Genomic DNA, 15746 nt, shown 5'->3' on the forward strand with positions numbered 1-15746 from the left:
CATTCAGAAGGTCTATGCCTCCTTACCACAACATGACAGAGCAAATGCACAGGCTGGTACATGGTTGACCATTCAGTGCTTTCTGCTAGTGAAGGACTGGGAAGAAGCATCATCAGAGATTTCCTCAGCATGTACTGCTAGGAAAAGGAGGAGGTAGGAAGAAGAACAGAATAGCATAGCATGGTGTACCTGGAAGGGGACCTACAATGATATCTGGTCCAACTGCCTGACCACTTCAGGGCTGGGAAAAGTTAAACCATGGTATGAAGTGCATCGTCTGAATTCTTCTTCAACGCTGTCAGACATGGGGCATCGACCATCTCTCCAGCTTATTCCAGGATTTGACCATTCTCTTGGTGAATAAATATTTCCTCAGGTCAAGTGTGACTCTCCACTGATGCAGCTTTGAACCATTAATTAAATACCTCTAGTGTGAGTCACTTGACATTTGTCCTTTCATTTAGACATCATCCCATTATCTAGAGGTGTGAAATAAGTAGTGACTTGGTGGTGTCACAAGCCTGTACAGGTAGCTTTCTGTATTCTGTTACTTGATGTTCGATGTTTGAAATCAATGCATGAAGTTTTGAGCGTGGTTCAGTAAAGTGTGTGCTTTTTCCTCAGCGCTTGATCCTCTGTCCCTGAGAAAACCAGATTTCTGTTGACTCACGAAGGACTTGAAATCAGGGCTTTTACACTTTTAGGGTCTACACGCACAAGGGGGCATGTTTCAGCGTGATAGGACTTGGTATGTAGCCATGTAATCACTGGTGATTAAATATAAGGGCTGTATCTAACTGACAAGCCAATATTTAGAAAACAGAAGAGCTGCTGAGCTGAGCCAGACTAAGGCATGTTCAGTCCAGTGGTCTGTCTCAGGTGGTGGCCAGAAGTGCAGAGTGATCAGCTTATTTTTCAGAGGCTTGTGATGGGAAATGTGCCTCTTTGGATTAGACAATCAAGGCCACAGCCAGATGTTTCCTAATCTTCTGCTGGGAAGAGATAACTTTTCCAGGTTCAAAAAGAGTGTTGAGAAAAAAAACTGTGTCTCAAGGAAAGTACTGAAGTAAAAAGCTTCTGCAGATTTTCACTCCAAATTCCTCTGGATTCCAGTTTGTCTTAGTCAGACTGGGGTATCTAGGCATCCTATGTCAGCTGTTGCTTATAGGAATAATATAGGAAATGGCACAAACACTTGATTTTTGTCCTGCATCCCTGTTTCTATATGGGGAGGATGGCCTCTCAGCTATGCAGGAACATACTTAAGTCTTTTTACAGGGGTAGTAAAACTAAAAAAGTATATGACCTAGACCAAGATTTCCACATGTATACTTATCCTCAGGAGAAGGATACAAGTGGGTTTGCTACAATGGGCAATGTGTTAGAGCTACCAGAAGTAAGAAATCTTAGTTAAATGTAGAAAATCAGCCCAGACTTTTCCAGATTAAAAAACAATAAAAAAGTCATATTCCAGAAGCCAAAAGTGAAGGTAGGTTCATGATCTTGCAGTAGAGAAGTTTTATTTTTCTATATAGTCCCTCTTCCATTATGTCCTGATTCGCAACTTTTCTGGTAGCCATTTTCAGGTGCTTAGCAGAATAACTATGGGTCCATCACAGGCTGTTGGTGACAGCGTGTGCCAGGGGCATAGCCAGGCAGGCAGAGGTGCTGTGCTCTTTGTGCTCTGAAGGCCAGCAAGGCAGAGGTTGGAAATGAGAGCAGCCTGGAGTTTGTGTGACCAGAGCCATTTGTTCTGTGAACTTGGAGACCTGGTGGATATGCAGTCTACAGAACTTATGTTAGTAATTTGAATAGATTACACAAGATTGCATCTCAGTTTTGAAGTAAGAATGCCTTTAACAAGGGCCTTGGTGCAAGGAAGGTTGTTTTGGTCTATGCGGTTGCTGGTGGTTGCTCTTATTTTCCTTCATCTCCAGAAACCAGCATCAGGGCCCCACCAGTCCCTAGGTGCCAACAGGACCAGAGTTTGCAAGTTCAGTGTTTGAATTTCTGCCTCTGAATAAAATTTGGCTGATGATCAGTAGAGTATTGAATAGTTTTGCTTCTTTTCACACAGATGTTTTGCACCTATTTATCTGTTGCAATTCCCCTTGGTACTCTTTGCCCTTCTGAAAGTGTTTCTGTGCTTGTTGATGAGACGCGGAAGCTCTGAAATAAGTGTCTGGAGTCCAGAGTCCCTTCAGAGAGAGGCAGCAACTATCTTCAGTTGTCTGAGGGAGCAAAGTGTTTTCCACTGTAGAAGCAACTTCCCCATCACAGATGCAAATCATCTGCAGTGTAAGGATCCTTTCATAAGGAGACTGAATCATCAGTTGTGTACGGTATTCCTTTCCCAGTTAATGAAGAAGGACAGTGTTTGGTGTACAGTGTCGTTGCCAGGCAAACAGCAGCAACACAAATCCATTAGGAGTTATTTCAGGAACTGCTGGGTGGCGTATGCCTCTTGGTTATGACGTGTAGGTGAAGATTCCTGTTTCCTGCCTTCCAGAAGTATTTGGAAACATAGCTCTTGTTTCAAATGTGTTTTGTGATCTTCAGGTTATATCCAAGAGATGCATGTTGTGCCTTTTCCATCTGTGTAATTGATTTTTTGCTTAATTGTAGTAACTCATTAGAATCTTAAGTCCAGAGAGACAGTCAAGTCATCAGCAAAAGTTTGCTGCATGTTCTTGTAACTTTGTGACCCCACAGATTTGTTTTATAGGGTATGTTTATACCATCTGTACTGCTGATGTTTACAGCACAAGCATCAAAAATCACATTAAGTTGCCATTGTTTCCTGTGTGGTACTGAGATTCGACACTCTAGAATACTCCTTGGGTGACTGACTCTGGAGGGGCCTGAATAATGTCTTGGCTCAGTAACGTGCACACTGGCTGCACGGTTCCCATGCTTGCAATTTATGTAGTGCTGGATAAAAACTCTTGGAAACAGAATTTGCCTCATTATGAGGCATTATTTTTATGGTCTGAGACTTTTCTGATCTCCTTACCGGACTCAAACCCTCCGAAGATTAGGCTTTCTTATTAGGAGCCTTGGCTTCTAAATGGGTCCAAAAGCCACCAGGAAAGTCTTCCTTCAGTGCTGTTGCACTTCAAATCCCTGTGTGGGATTGGTCTTGCGTGGGAATTTTGTTAATGACTGTGACACAGAAAAAAAGAAAGTGCTGATAATTGCTGCTGATGATAATAAGCGTTGCCAGTACAGGGGGAAACTGAATATCTCACAGTAAGATCCATGTAATCTAGAGGATGGGGCCAACAACAAGGGCTGAAATTAAGTAGTATGGAGTGAAAGATCATGCAGATGCAGGCTTAATAACAAAAACTTCTGCTATGAGCTGAGAGTCTGTTAATTGTATGAGGGGGGTGTCACTGCACACGCCTAATGTGTGACCAGGCAAGAATAAGATCTCTTAATGCTTGCTTACTGCACCCATGAGGAAAAGAATTGACACTGAAGAGGATCAATAAAGATGGGGAGGAGATATGAAGATGCGTATTCTGTAAGGTAAAATGAGATGATCATGGTGCATTTAACCCACAAAATGATGATGGGTTCAACTAGATGATCTCCAGAGGTCACTTCCAACCCTAACCATTCTGTGATTCTGTGAAAGGGGAAATTCTGTGTTTCTATGCCCCAGTCAGAGGAGGATTAACCACCAGAAAAACTAAATACGTCAGCCTAAAGAGATTGCTGGTGCAAGAACAAATTGATATAAATTGACACAAATTAAATGATAGGTCATAACTGACACTGCAGTCAGGTTGTGGCAAAGTCTTTTAATTTAAGATGGGTGAGCATAAAAAACAAGCTACTTTAAAGACAGAGCTTCATAAGTTTATCAAATGTCTAATGGTATTATAGTATTTGAGACCAAAAACCGCTGGACTTCCCAGAAATGATCTTTGATTTGTCTGTAAAAAGCAGACAGACACAGTTGTCTCAGCAGTCATAGCCCTGTATTTTATTCTCCTGAGGTTTAAAGGAAATGATTACTAGATGATATGTTAGGGTTATTTTTTTACAGGAATGCTGTAAAGGAGGAAAGAAAGAAAGAAAAGAAAAATCCCAGAGAACAGCTTATTGATATTGTATGTTCAATGTAAATTTATCTGTGTTATCACCTTACATACTGTACTTTCTGTTTTCTAACACTTTGACAAATTTGCTAGTAACATCAAATATACAGTTAAGCTCATCTGCCCTGTCGCTGATTAAGAAAAACAATAAACACTCCTTGAAAGAATGTGTTTACTGGTGGGTAAAAAAATACCCAACTTTCTTTTTTTCAGCCTCTCAGCTGCTTAATGGCAAAATATAGATGATGTGCTATTGTCTGTCAGTCTTGATGAGTCAATACTACAAGTGGTATTATTTTTCTTTGCATTGCACTAGGAGTTTGACAAAGGATCTTTGAAAGCTAAATTGTCTGAGGGGGTGTACTGGTGAAATTGATAGCTTCTGTAGAAAATGTGGAAGCTGTAGGAAATGGTTTAACAGGGCAGACATTAAAAAATGAAGCCTGCCCATGAAGTGGGCACATGGTGAACTTGCATACAAGTGATCCATGTTAATCTAAGAACTGATCATGCCGCAGAAGATATTTTTATAGTTGCAATGAGAGGCCCTTGAGATTTCCAGGCAGTTATGGTACAACATACTACTTTTGAAATAGAAGAAATTTAACTAGGTCTGTTATTTTGTGTCTACTTAGACGAGTGACCACAGAGAGCACGTGAATGTTGGGATGCAATGGGGTGATGACAGGACAATGTCCCCTGCCTGTCACGGCTGTCCTTCTGAAGGAACAGAGGTTACTTACAAGTTGCTATACCCTTCAACAAGATTTGTTTGCTTTCAAGTTAGGAAGGAAAATAACTTCAAATGTGCATGGTTTATCATTTAAAAATATAGATTTAAAAATAGTGGGGTGGAAACTGAAGAACAGCCTACCCATTTGGGAGAAAGAAGTATGTATCTGCAGTTCTTATGCTGATAGTCTCATCAGAGATGAAAATCAGCCTAGGCTTCAGCATATAAGGGTAGAGAGTAGCTGGAAAATAAGCATATCTGAAGAGAGGGAGGTGCAGGAAATATTTGGAAATATAAGAAATAATCTTTGGTGTGGGCTGTGACTTGCTCTCTCAGAGATTTGACTTCTTTCTCCAGATTCATTAATTCATACTTGCTTCCTCCTAAAAGCTTATTGCTATTAATAAACTTAAATAAACACAGGATAAAGAAGATTTCAAGCCATATGGAGAAACAGTCTTTTCTCCTTTACATGTATCGCATACATAGGTCTGTTAGTTCTATGTTTCTCCAAAGGCTCCTGAGAGACAACTGCAGGATATATGTGCAGAATTTCCATGATAAAAACTGCATCAAGTAAAATGTAAGATTTTTGTGCCGAGCAAATGCAGAAAAGAAGATTTCAAGCCATATGGAGGAAAAGTGTTTTATCCTTTACATGTATCGCATACATAGGTCTGTTAGTTCTGTGTTTCTCCAAAGGCTCCTGGGAGACAACTGTAGGGTATATGTGCAGAATTTCCACAATAAAAACTGCATCAAGTTAAATGTAAGATTTTCATGCCGAGCAAATGCAGAAATGAAGCTTTTTGCTTCTGATTCCTTCCCTTTTTGATTGCAGGGCTAAACAAACCTGAGATCTCAGCTATGTGCACCCCCTGTTGGTGTCAGACAATTCCCAGGCAGCAGTCAGCTCACTGGTACCAGGAATCTTGCTGGTGATACAGGTTCAGCATTCCCAGTGCCTTCTGTCCTGCTCATTGCTTTGCTCTTCTACCTGCACCTTTTCTCTGGGTGGCTGTGTGCCAGATGGAAGGGCATTACTTGGTATATGACACCATCTGATGTTTGGAAAGCACAGACAACTGAAAACAAACCTGTGCAGCCTGGAACTGGAAAATCTTTATTTTTGGAGGGGTTAACGACACCTGTTGTGTTGGATGCTGTAAGTCTGGGAGCTGAGCTGCCCAAACACAGATGCTCTTGTTGCAACATCCAGCTGGAGGGTGGCACAAAGGAGAGACCTTGTGTGCACCTGAAGGCTCTGGTGACCAGGGAGTGCCAGCTGCCACCAGAGTGGAGGAAATATGCTGAAGCAGATAACAGCACAGCCCTTAGAAGGCTCTTTCCTGACTGAAGTAATAGTTCACTTGATGCTCCAGGTTAGACTTCAGTGCATGCTATGAATTTGCCCAGGCTCTGCTGCGATATGGAGAGATCTCTAGGGTGCCAGAGGGGATCAGTCTGGCAGGTGGTCTCTCAGCCCACCCCATGCAAGCCATCATCACCGAGTTACAGACAAATCCTGGCCATTTGACCTTCATATATTGGCTGTAGCGGTGTTTTCTGGCACAGTTCTTGAGCTCACTGGTCCAACTATTTTGATCCCTGCCCCATGGAGGATGCTGCTGTTTTTCCTTCATGGTGCCATCACCTTTAGCAAAGACAGATTTGACTCTGAAATGATGAACTGTTCAGGACCTGCCTAACTGTGCAGTCACTCCAATGTCTCTGCATTCAGTGTCCCGGGAGAGTTTATTTGCTTGGGGTTTGTGCTACAGATACCTGTGATCGACTCAAGCCAAGGAAGGGCATCCTGTAGGACTTGGGAGACCTCAGGGCCACTCTCCAGCCAGCCTGGCCGTTCCTCAGCCTGCTGGAGAGTTACCAGTGTTTTGAGGGCACCATCTACTGGCTAATGGCAGCAAAACGAGGCCGAGATTTGTTAAAAGAGCCCCTTTGTCCACTAAAATGAGTGCTACAGTCACCTTCATCAGCAGGTAAAGTTGGAGAGCAAGCAGGGAAAGCTGGAGGCATGCTGGACATGGGGCTTAAATAAAGCCAAACTTAAACTGACAAATTTAAGACTTCTCAGAAAGGTTACATTTAATCAAAGGTTTTTTCTGTCTTCAAAATGTCCATTATAGCTTAGGTGACATCATCTTGTTAGGAAGCTCTCAGTTCTGGTCATGTTTTGCATCATCTTGTGGAATTTCTTAGCTTGCTTGGTCTCGTCTCTAGAAACCAGCATTTTTAAAGAAAGCAAAGAATTGGCAAGGTTTCTCTGTGCACTTGTAATATGCTCTCTTCCCTGTGTGCCCATCAATGCTGTTCCTCATGATTACTCTAGCTACAAAAAAAAAGTCGTCATGGGTGGTCATTCTTCCCCTTGATAACTCTGTTGTTTTTTCAGCTGTAGTTTAATATTGTGAGAATCCCAAAGAGTTGTTTATGCTCTTGACTAACTGCACACTGGCTGGGTCATGGACATGTTGAGAACTATGCCAGTATGAATCTGAGGCAGAAAAAAACCCAGGATTGGCAGAAGGTTGTTTCTATCCTAGGTGATATCTGTATACAGTTCCAAATGCCAGAGGATTCCTTTGCACAGATCCTTAAATTTCATTTAATTTGTTATTAAATGGTCCTCTGGGTTTCCAAAATTACTAGTGCATTTCTGTATGTAGGTGGAATAATCTTACTTTTTTTTTCTTACTGTACTCATTAATGCAAATGGGAAAAAAATAACATTTTATTTAGGACTTGGAAAATAAAGTCCAATATAAAGTAGATTTTTTAAGGATTATTGTGATCATATGTTGCTATGTACTATTAATGGCTAGTGCTTGAATGTTGGGCAATTATATGATTCAGTTATTATGTGGGACAAGACAATGTTTGCTGGTGCCTGTGGTGTGCCCTGCTGACTCTGAAAGCCACACTGAGCCAGACAGACAAACATGCAAAGTAAGGTATTTGGTGGCATTTAAAAAAAGTATTATATATGTATGTGTGTATACCTGTGCATATATATCCAGCCACTGTTACTGTGAACAGTCTTCTTTATATGTGTGGGAATTGGTATTATCATTAGTCTTAATGTAACATTTAAATTTAATGCTTTTTAATTCTCTGTATTTTCTTCTTTCAGTTGCAAACGAGACAGGTGACAAAAATGCACGACCACTTTCACGATTTGCCCGTAAGTAGCCTTTTTTATTTTAACTAGTTGAATTCTATATCTGCTGTAGAAATAAACACATTTAATAAGGCTTTAATCTCATATTATGTCCACCCTGTTATTACAATTCATTTACAGTACTAAGCTGAGGAACCATAGGAATTAGTTGGAAAAGTCACTTAAAGAAATTCGGTCTTATCGAACAGATTTAAAAATGTAAAACTTAAAAGAATGGAAGGCTTAGTGACCTTACTGTTGCTTTAAGCATAAAAAGTTGTAATAATATAAGTGTTGCAAATCCAACTGAATTTGACTACAGTGGCTACAAAGAGATTTGGGCAAGTGTTAGAAATAGACCGTGATAAATATAATTAAACCATACTGAAAGCCCCTCCATCACCTTCTGCTTGATACAGCAAGGTTGGGAACTAAAGGTTGTGGCTTGGGATTTGAAATAAGTGACCCAAGTTTCAACAAAACAAAGGGATGCGTCTGGTAATGTAGCACCGACTGACCATGATTTTGACCATATGAATTATTAAAAACATATGTGACAAAATATGTAGGAATGAGGATGGAGACAGGAAATTATACTCATGATGCATGCAGTTTAATAACAATTCGTGATCACTTTGCAGGGAAAAATCCCCTTATCATTAAAAGTGGGCATTTGCTATCACGATGAGTGGTGCAGATCAAAACATCAAATTGATTTACATCTGCGGTGCAGTATTTCACACAGTCACAGGATGGCACTCTGAGCATGCTGTACCTCACACAGGTAGCTAAGGTGCATAGTGCAGAAGGAACTTCTGTGGCTATGAAATCTGTTGCATGTAGTGACTTACAAGGTGATAGGGAGACTGAACAGGACTGAGAGAAAATTGTACTGGCATTCCTTACTCCTGATTTAGGGTTTATTTTCCTTCACATCGTAGACAGTAAAGCTTAAAAGGGGCTCTATTGATCAATCCTGGCTGGTTCAACCGGGAAAATTCATACAGCAAAGGAAATCACAGAGGAGAGAAATGTAAGTGTAAACACAAACATTTTCAGGTTCTTTATCACTCTGCTTTTTGTCCATTATGAATGCTCGGCACAGAATTAGAAAATTCAACCCAAGCACTGTTTATTCCTGGATGTTTGGGTTATGAGGACTTCATGCTGCAGTATTGCCTGACAAGTAGGTCAAGCATAATGTCATGACATTTGGAATGGAGCTGGCACTTCAGTTCTGATTCTGACATTCATAAGAACTTGTGGTTTTTTGGCGAATATGTATAGGGTGCAGGTCTGACACCCACGAACAACCAGGTTGCGTTCCTGCTTTAATCCTGGCTCGCAGGCAGGTGGCCAAGCCTTATTTGCAGAGTTAGGGTTGCCTGGCATTACATAGGAGAGAACAGACCAGCAGATGGATATCGGCTGAATGAAAGCAGAGGTTACCCCTCTATAAGGCCTCATTGTATGACCCAGAGCTGCATGGGATTAAGTGTGGAGGGGAGATCAGGGCCACAGGCTATTCAACAGTAACAGAAATGCAACGCAGAGAGGAACACTTAGATAAACTTGGTTGGGAAACAGTCACAGAGGCATAATATAGGATTGAAGTGAGATGATTCAAACTGTAAACCAGACCTTCATTGTTAGGAGTTAAATTTTGTGATCTGGGAGTCAGGTTGGGGATTTAATGATCCAGCTATCTTCTCACAGGGTATCATTAATGATGACTGTGTTGTCATGAGCAATATAAGGTGATAACTCTCTGGGAATGGGAAATAAAATTACAATGGGAACTGTGTTATGGAAAGGAGGGAAATGTCTGAGGCATGTGCTGTGCTAATGTGAGTTAAAGGCATGATGCCCAAATCTATGCTGAGAGTACTATAACCTACTCTACCATACCACTAAACACACAGTGGAGTGTAGATCAAACATTCAAAAAATCCTGACTGAATGGCAGAAAAAGCTGCAGCATTTGAGGACAAGGATTCAAGCAACATCTGAAGTCATTGAGGATTATTGTCTTGTGTCTGAGTCACGAAGCAGAGACTGGGTGGCTTCCTGGATCGTGCCTTTCACATTCACTCAAATGATTAATCGAAAGGCAATTATTAAGTTCATCTTCAAAACAGAGAGCAGGATTTCCATCACTCTGTAACAGCTGCCCATTTGAGATCAAGAGTAAAACCTTCAGAGATTTCGGTGGGATCAAAGCTGGGCTCCCACTGAACACTTAACAAACCATACCCATTTGGGCTGGCCTTATTTACCTGATCTAACTTTCTGTGCACAAACCATAGACAAGATAACCTACTGAAACCCAGATAAGCTTTGTCTATCCTGGCTGTTGTCCACAGCTCTGTGCAACATGTAGCCATTTCCCCTTTAGTTCAGTAACAAAGAAGAGGGAAAGGCTGCTGGTGTTGATAAGTGAGGGAATGGGAGCGGTAGTTCTGTGGTTATTGGTGCTCCAGGTAGCTAGTCTTGCAATGTAACAATATTTTCAGGCTGTATGAAAGTATTTTAACACCTACTCACAAATTATGCAGAGTTCTGCTTTTTAAATTTTAACAACTAAATCTATTTTGCTTTTGCCTCTAGCTTAGCTGTAATAATCTTTGACAGGGTACAATAAAATGAGGGAGAAGCATTTTTGCGAATGTTTACACTTATTCAAAAGGATTTGAAATTAAAATTGAGTTAAGTGTTATTCATTCTAATGCCAGGGCTACCCAATCTCCTGTATTCTCAAATGTCAAATTCTAGTCCATTTAGGAGACTTCTTATTCAAGAGGTTACTATTGTCTTTAGCAGCAGTTAATGTGCCCAGTATCTCACTGTGCCATCAGTCTTTGTGGAGACTTAAGTTCAGCAGGTTTTCAGCGTTTCAGGCAGCTGGAAGCTCTTGGCTGGTGTCTGCTCAGGCCTGATGAGTAAAACAATCATTTGCCAAATGCCCTTCACCAGAGCGTCACTGTGGGCAGGCTGAGCCCTGATTGGGACAGGTGGGCATGGCACTTCATTGGTCTAGTCAAGCTGGTTAATTCATGTTAATTGGCTGATTTGCTGTTGTTCTTCAGAAAAGCCAAGTACATCTGGGTCTGCAGTCTAGATCTCATCACAGAGGAAAACTGCATGGGATCCTTGCTGGAGGAAAAGTTATAGGTGTATGTGCAGAGAACATAGGGAAAGAAACTATATATATGGAAAAATGTCCTCCCCCTCATTTTTGTTTAAAGAATAAATAAAGAAAAAGGCTTAATTTGAGTGATTATATGGTTTTGAGTGGCAGTTAGTTAACCTGTCACTCTTGGGTCTCAGTGGTAGTGCAAACAGCAAGCTACTTGTATCTAGTAAGTGCAGAAAAAGGCCAGTGTATCTTTCTCCTGGACCACAGAGTTGTCCTTCACCTGAGAAGCTGGAGGGTTTCTGGAATGAAAGAAATTAGGAAAAATTATTCGTAGAAAGGGTTGTCAGGCATTGAAACAGGCTGCCCAGGGAAGTGGTGGAGTCACCATCCCTGGGGGTGTTTAAAAGGCATTTGAATGAGGTTCTTAGGGACATGGTTTAGTGCTAGGGTTAGGTTATGGTTGGACTTGATGATCCTGAGGGTCTCTTCCAACTGAAATGATTCCATGATTCTATGAAAGGGTAGATCTGAGGAAATATGGGTGGTTTGGGAAGCTCAGCAGATTCCTTTGAGTAATTGCAGGGGAAACCCTCAAAATTATAAAAGTAGCTTCAGAAAGCCACTTTTCTACAAAATATTATTTTAACAGTTCACAGCAGCTTTTTCTGCAGGTATTGATGTCCTGCTCTCCTGCCTTAGTGTGCAGTATGTATGGCTGGATGGCAACTTATTTTTCATTGTTGACTATATCTCAAGGGAGATGTAAACTTCTGGTTCCAACTGTGCTGAGTATGCCATACTTTTGCAAAATAAATCATCCTCTCAACATACTACAGGGGGTCACAATATTTTTGGCTTTATCACATGCAGCCTGTATGGTCAGATAATATAAAACTCTTACATCCTTTATATTTGCCCTTACAGAATGGGAAAACAAATTCTTACCTATTCAAGTAAAATTAAGAAATTTGGAGAAATTTGCATGGTGGTCTGAAGAACAGAAACGATGGTATTGCCATAACATTGCAAGTCCTTAAATTATGAGGATGTATGGATGTTGCTTTTATTTCTGCAGCTGTTGTGTAGGCATTACTTCAGCTACGTGGTGTGAGGAGATATTTTTCTACCTATTGTAGCACAGAACTCAGCACGGGACATCAAGGCTACCTGTAAATTTGGGTAATTATGGTCCTTGCAGATTAAATATCTGCTGATAATTAAAAGCAGAGAAACCTGTGAGTATGAAGCTTTCCTGATTAGCTGGGAAATACTTTGAAAACTCCTTTGGAATGGGCAAGCTAGACTGAAGATTCTTGCTGATCTGTCTTCGTGCCACTTAGGCTATGTGAAAACAAGATGTCGAAGACAACCAGCAAAATAAGGCTGCCATCAGTTGTGTGCAGTGGCAGATATTGCTTCTTCTAACTGGGTAATTTCTCGTTATATATCCCCAGGAGACGTGGGATAGCAGCACTCTGTTTGGTTTCTTCTTATATACTTAGTGTGTACTGCAACAAAAAGTCAACCTTAATCCATATGTGTTAGGTCCACTATTTGTTTCTTAATTGTCTCTGCTAGACAATTAAATCTGAATACCAGGAAAATGATTGAAAATTTTACCCATACATTCTCTTAGAAAAATAATTTTCTGACTTTGGAAATATCTCGTTTATCAGAATCTTGTTTGTTTGTTTTTTCTTTTTGCATATTGATAAAAAGCCCATGGAGAATGACTAGCAGCAAAGCTGGTATGTCTTATTACTTTGTAATCCAGTAAGATGCTTGCTGCACCTCTGTTGTGGAAAGTCTCTTAACTGAAATAATTAGTATTCCAGCACTTAGCAGCTCTTCTTGGGATCTCCTAACTCACCAATGTATATTCTATAATGCCTGACAGTCAGATTGTGACACAGGTGTTCAGCATGGTAGTTATCACTGGGATTTTCAGAAGTGCCTAATTTATTCAGAGGCCATTTGAAAATTTTTGGAAATACAAAACAAGTACTTAAATTTTATGAAATGTAAGTCATGTATTCTCTCTTCCAAAGGTGGGGAGGACATCTGACTGAAGGATGCTAATTGTACTTTGTTAGTGGCACTAGACTTCCAGATGGGGATCAGTTCTATGAATGGCATGCAAGAGGCACCTGGTGACACCTCTAAATAAGTCTAAAAAGGCCATCCATAGAAATATTTTGGCATTTGGATGTCTACTGAGAAAAGTTAAAGTTTCAGCAAAAAAGAAATATGTTTTCTGATACTAGTCCTTCAGTGATACTAGTCATTCACTATTAAGTTTAATCTAAGAAAGTCAATGATTAATATTGTTTTGATTTGGTACTTTGTTTTTTGGTTAGCTCTTTGTCTTAAAACACAGCCACATCAACATATGCTAAGCTATAATCTAAGTATAATATGGAGAGGATATTTTTTATCGAGATGTGAAAACTCTTTGTTCTGTAATCCTTTTTTTTTTTTAATGGGAAGCATAACAGTCTTGGATTTGGACCTGAATGTTAGTGTTTATTTCCACTTTGAGCTTTATTTCAGTTTTTCAGGCTTAATCCCAAACTGCGGTGATGTAAAGGTAAGAAGATAACAGACAATCTTTGTTTTCCAGACTGCTGAGAGACTGGACGATCGACCTATTGATTTATTTTCCTTCTCACTCTGTGTTTTTTCAGGGTCTAAATCACAAAACTGCTTGTGGAACACCATTATCGGTGGGCTGACTGGCAACCTGAAGGAAAGGCCAAAGCCAACCATTGTCAGTGACCCCAGACCTCCTGAAGAAATCTTAGCAGATGAACTACCACCAGTGGACAGTCCTGAAGCATTGGTGAAAACATCTTTCAGGTCTGACAGATATGGATTTACTTTGATTATCCTTGAGAGGATATCTTTTTAAGATAAAGTCCGCAGTGTGAGTTTGGTGAGAGAAATTGATATGGAAGGATTCTGCGATGCTGCATACCTTTGTACTAAACAAGAATGGAAAAAAAGTGGTCCATAAGTAATACTGACTGGACTCGTCTTTCGTTTCTCAGACCTGATTAGTCTTCTTAAAAGATTAAGGACTAGACAGATATAAAGTCTGTAACTAGTCAAAACGGTCAACAAAGACAGCTCATTACCTGAAGATGTCTTTGAAGTTGGGTATCGTTTCATTTGAAAGTGGTTTAGTGAGGAAGACTTGTACTTTAGGTCAGATGATGTGCTTTATTGATACAAGGGAGAGCTAAACCTTTTCTGTTGATATAATGTCTTGAGACCTGTCTGGTGTTAATTTATTTTGTCAAGGAGAAGGATTCTGGCCAGGGACTTGCAAGCAAGCAGTTGCTGCTGTTGTAAATTGTGTGATATATCTGCTGCTGGGTTTTCCTCTCTTTTATTTAATCATGTGGATGTACAGTTGTCAGATGTTTCTTGGAGGCATGTTTTCTGAAAATAATTTTCTCAAATGAGATAAAATAGAGAAGTTGTTTGTATGGAATGGATCTTTGGCCAAAAAGTGAAAATTGGTGTGCCCAGTAAAAGCAAAGCAAGTGGCAGAATTCATTTTTCCATGTGTTTTTTGAGCTTTTGTTGTTGTTGTTGAAAAACTATCATCTACTTTTCTTTTGTATTAAACACATTTATGCAAGCATAAAATGAGTTTTGCTTTAGATAAATTTCTTTGACTACAATGAGTTTGATTATACCTCAGTCTGTCAAACTTACTTCAGTCTTCACACAATCATTATTTTGAAGGTACTTATTTAAGCCATTATATCAGGTGTAATTTCAGATGACTTTTTTTATACTGCTTGACACTTAAAAACATATTACCATAAAGTGAGTTTATGTCAGTCTATATAAATAAAACCTGTAATTCCATAGCACATTTTCATTCTTTATTATTTCCCTTGGAATTATTCAGGACAAGTGTTTCAGAACCTCGATCCACATTTTATGATGACCTATGGTATTTAATGGCTTTTAAACACTTTGTGTCTCTCATATTTAAAATCTATAATTTCAAGAGATCTAACTCTTTTTCAGCTTTCACTTCTCATTACAAATTCTAGGTGGCAGCTATCCTTACATTGCCATAATCAAGATAATTTCAACCATTTTATATGACAAAATAATGTCACAGTGTTTCAAATGGCATGATTTGATTATGTAGCAGGGGTGACTCTTGGAAGAAGTGAGCTTGTATATAGCATAATAAGGACTGATGAGTTGGAATTTAGCGAAATAGTTTTGCTAATGCAGTTTTAATGGTGTTATAAACATTACAGACCTTTTTGTTTCATCAGTGTAGATGGCAATGTGGCATTTTTGGAGGCTTTTGTAGATGGAAATCCAGATAAATTTTTGTTACAATAAATTTTAAGTGTCTAGTTTTATAAAGAAAGGAAGCCCCATGTGTGTTTAAGAGCTGTGCAGAGGAATGGAAGATACGAGAGTACATCACATTTACTCTCCGAAGACATGAGAAAATAAAACACTGCAGTGGTTTTATTCAGTTTGGATCTTGTTGATATTATGGTGCAAACTGAGTAGCATCTTTTGTACAGTGGGGTTGTATGTTTGATTCATCAGGGTCTT

General features: G+C 39.8%; 1 protein-coding gene across 2 annotated transcripts in view; it reads left to right on the forward strand.

Annotated features, from left to right (window-relative positions):
* The window catches only part of PDE1C (phosphodiesterase 1C), a 345637-nt gene that overhangs the window by 38762 nt on the left and 291129 nt on the right, over window positions 1–15746 (forward strand). For both annotated transcript variants that reach the window (XM_082044788.1, XM_082044787.1), the window contains exons 2-3: window positions 7991–8041; window positions 13838–14009. In XM_082044788.1, coding sequence (XP_081900914.1) covers window positions 7991–8041; window positions 13838–14009 — 223 coding nt within the window. The remainder of the gene's footprint in view (window positions 1–7990; window positions 8042–13837; window positions 14010–15746) is intronic.

This window comes from Streptopelia decaocto (genome assembly GCF_964273445.1).
Source record: "Streptopelia decaocto genome assembly, chromosome: 2".
NCBI classification, from domain to species: Eukaryota; Metazoa; Chordata; class Aves; order Columbiformes; family Columbidae; genus Streptopelia; species Streptopelia decaocto.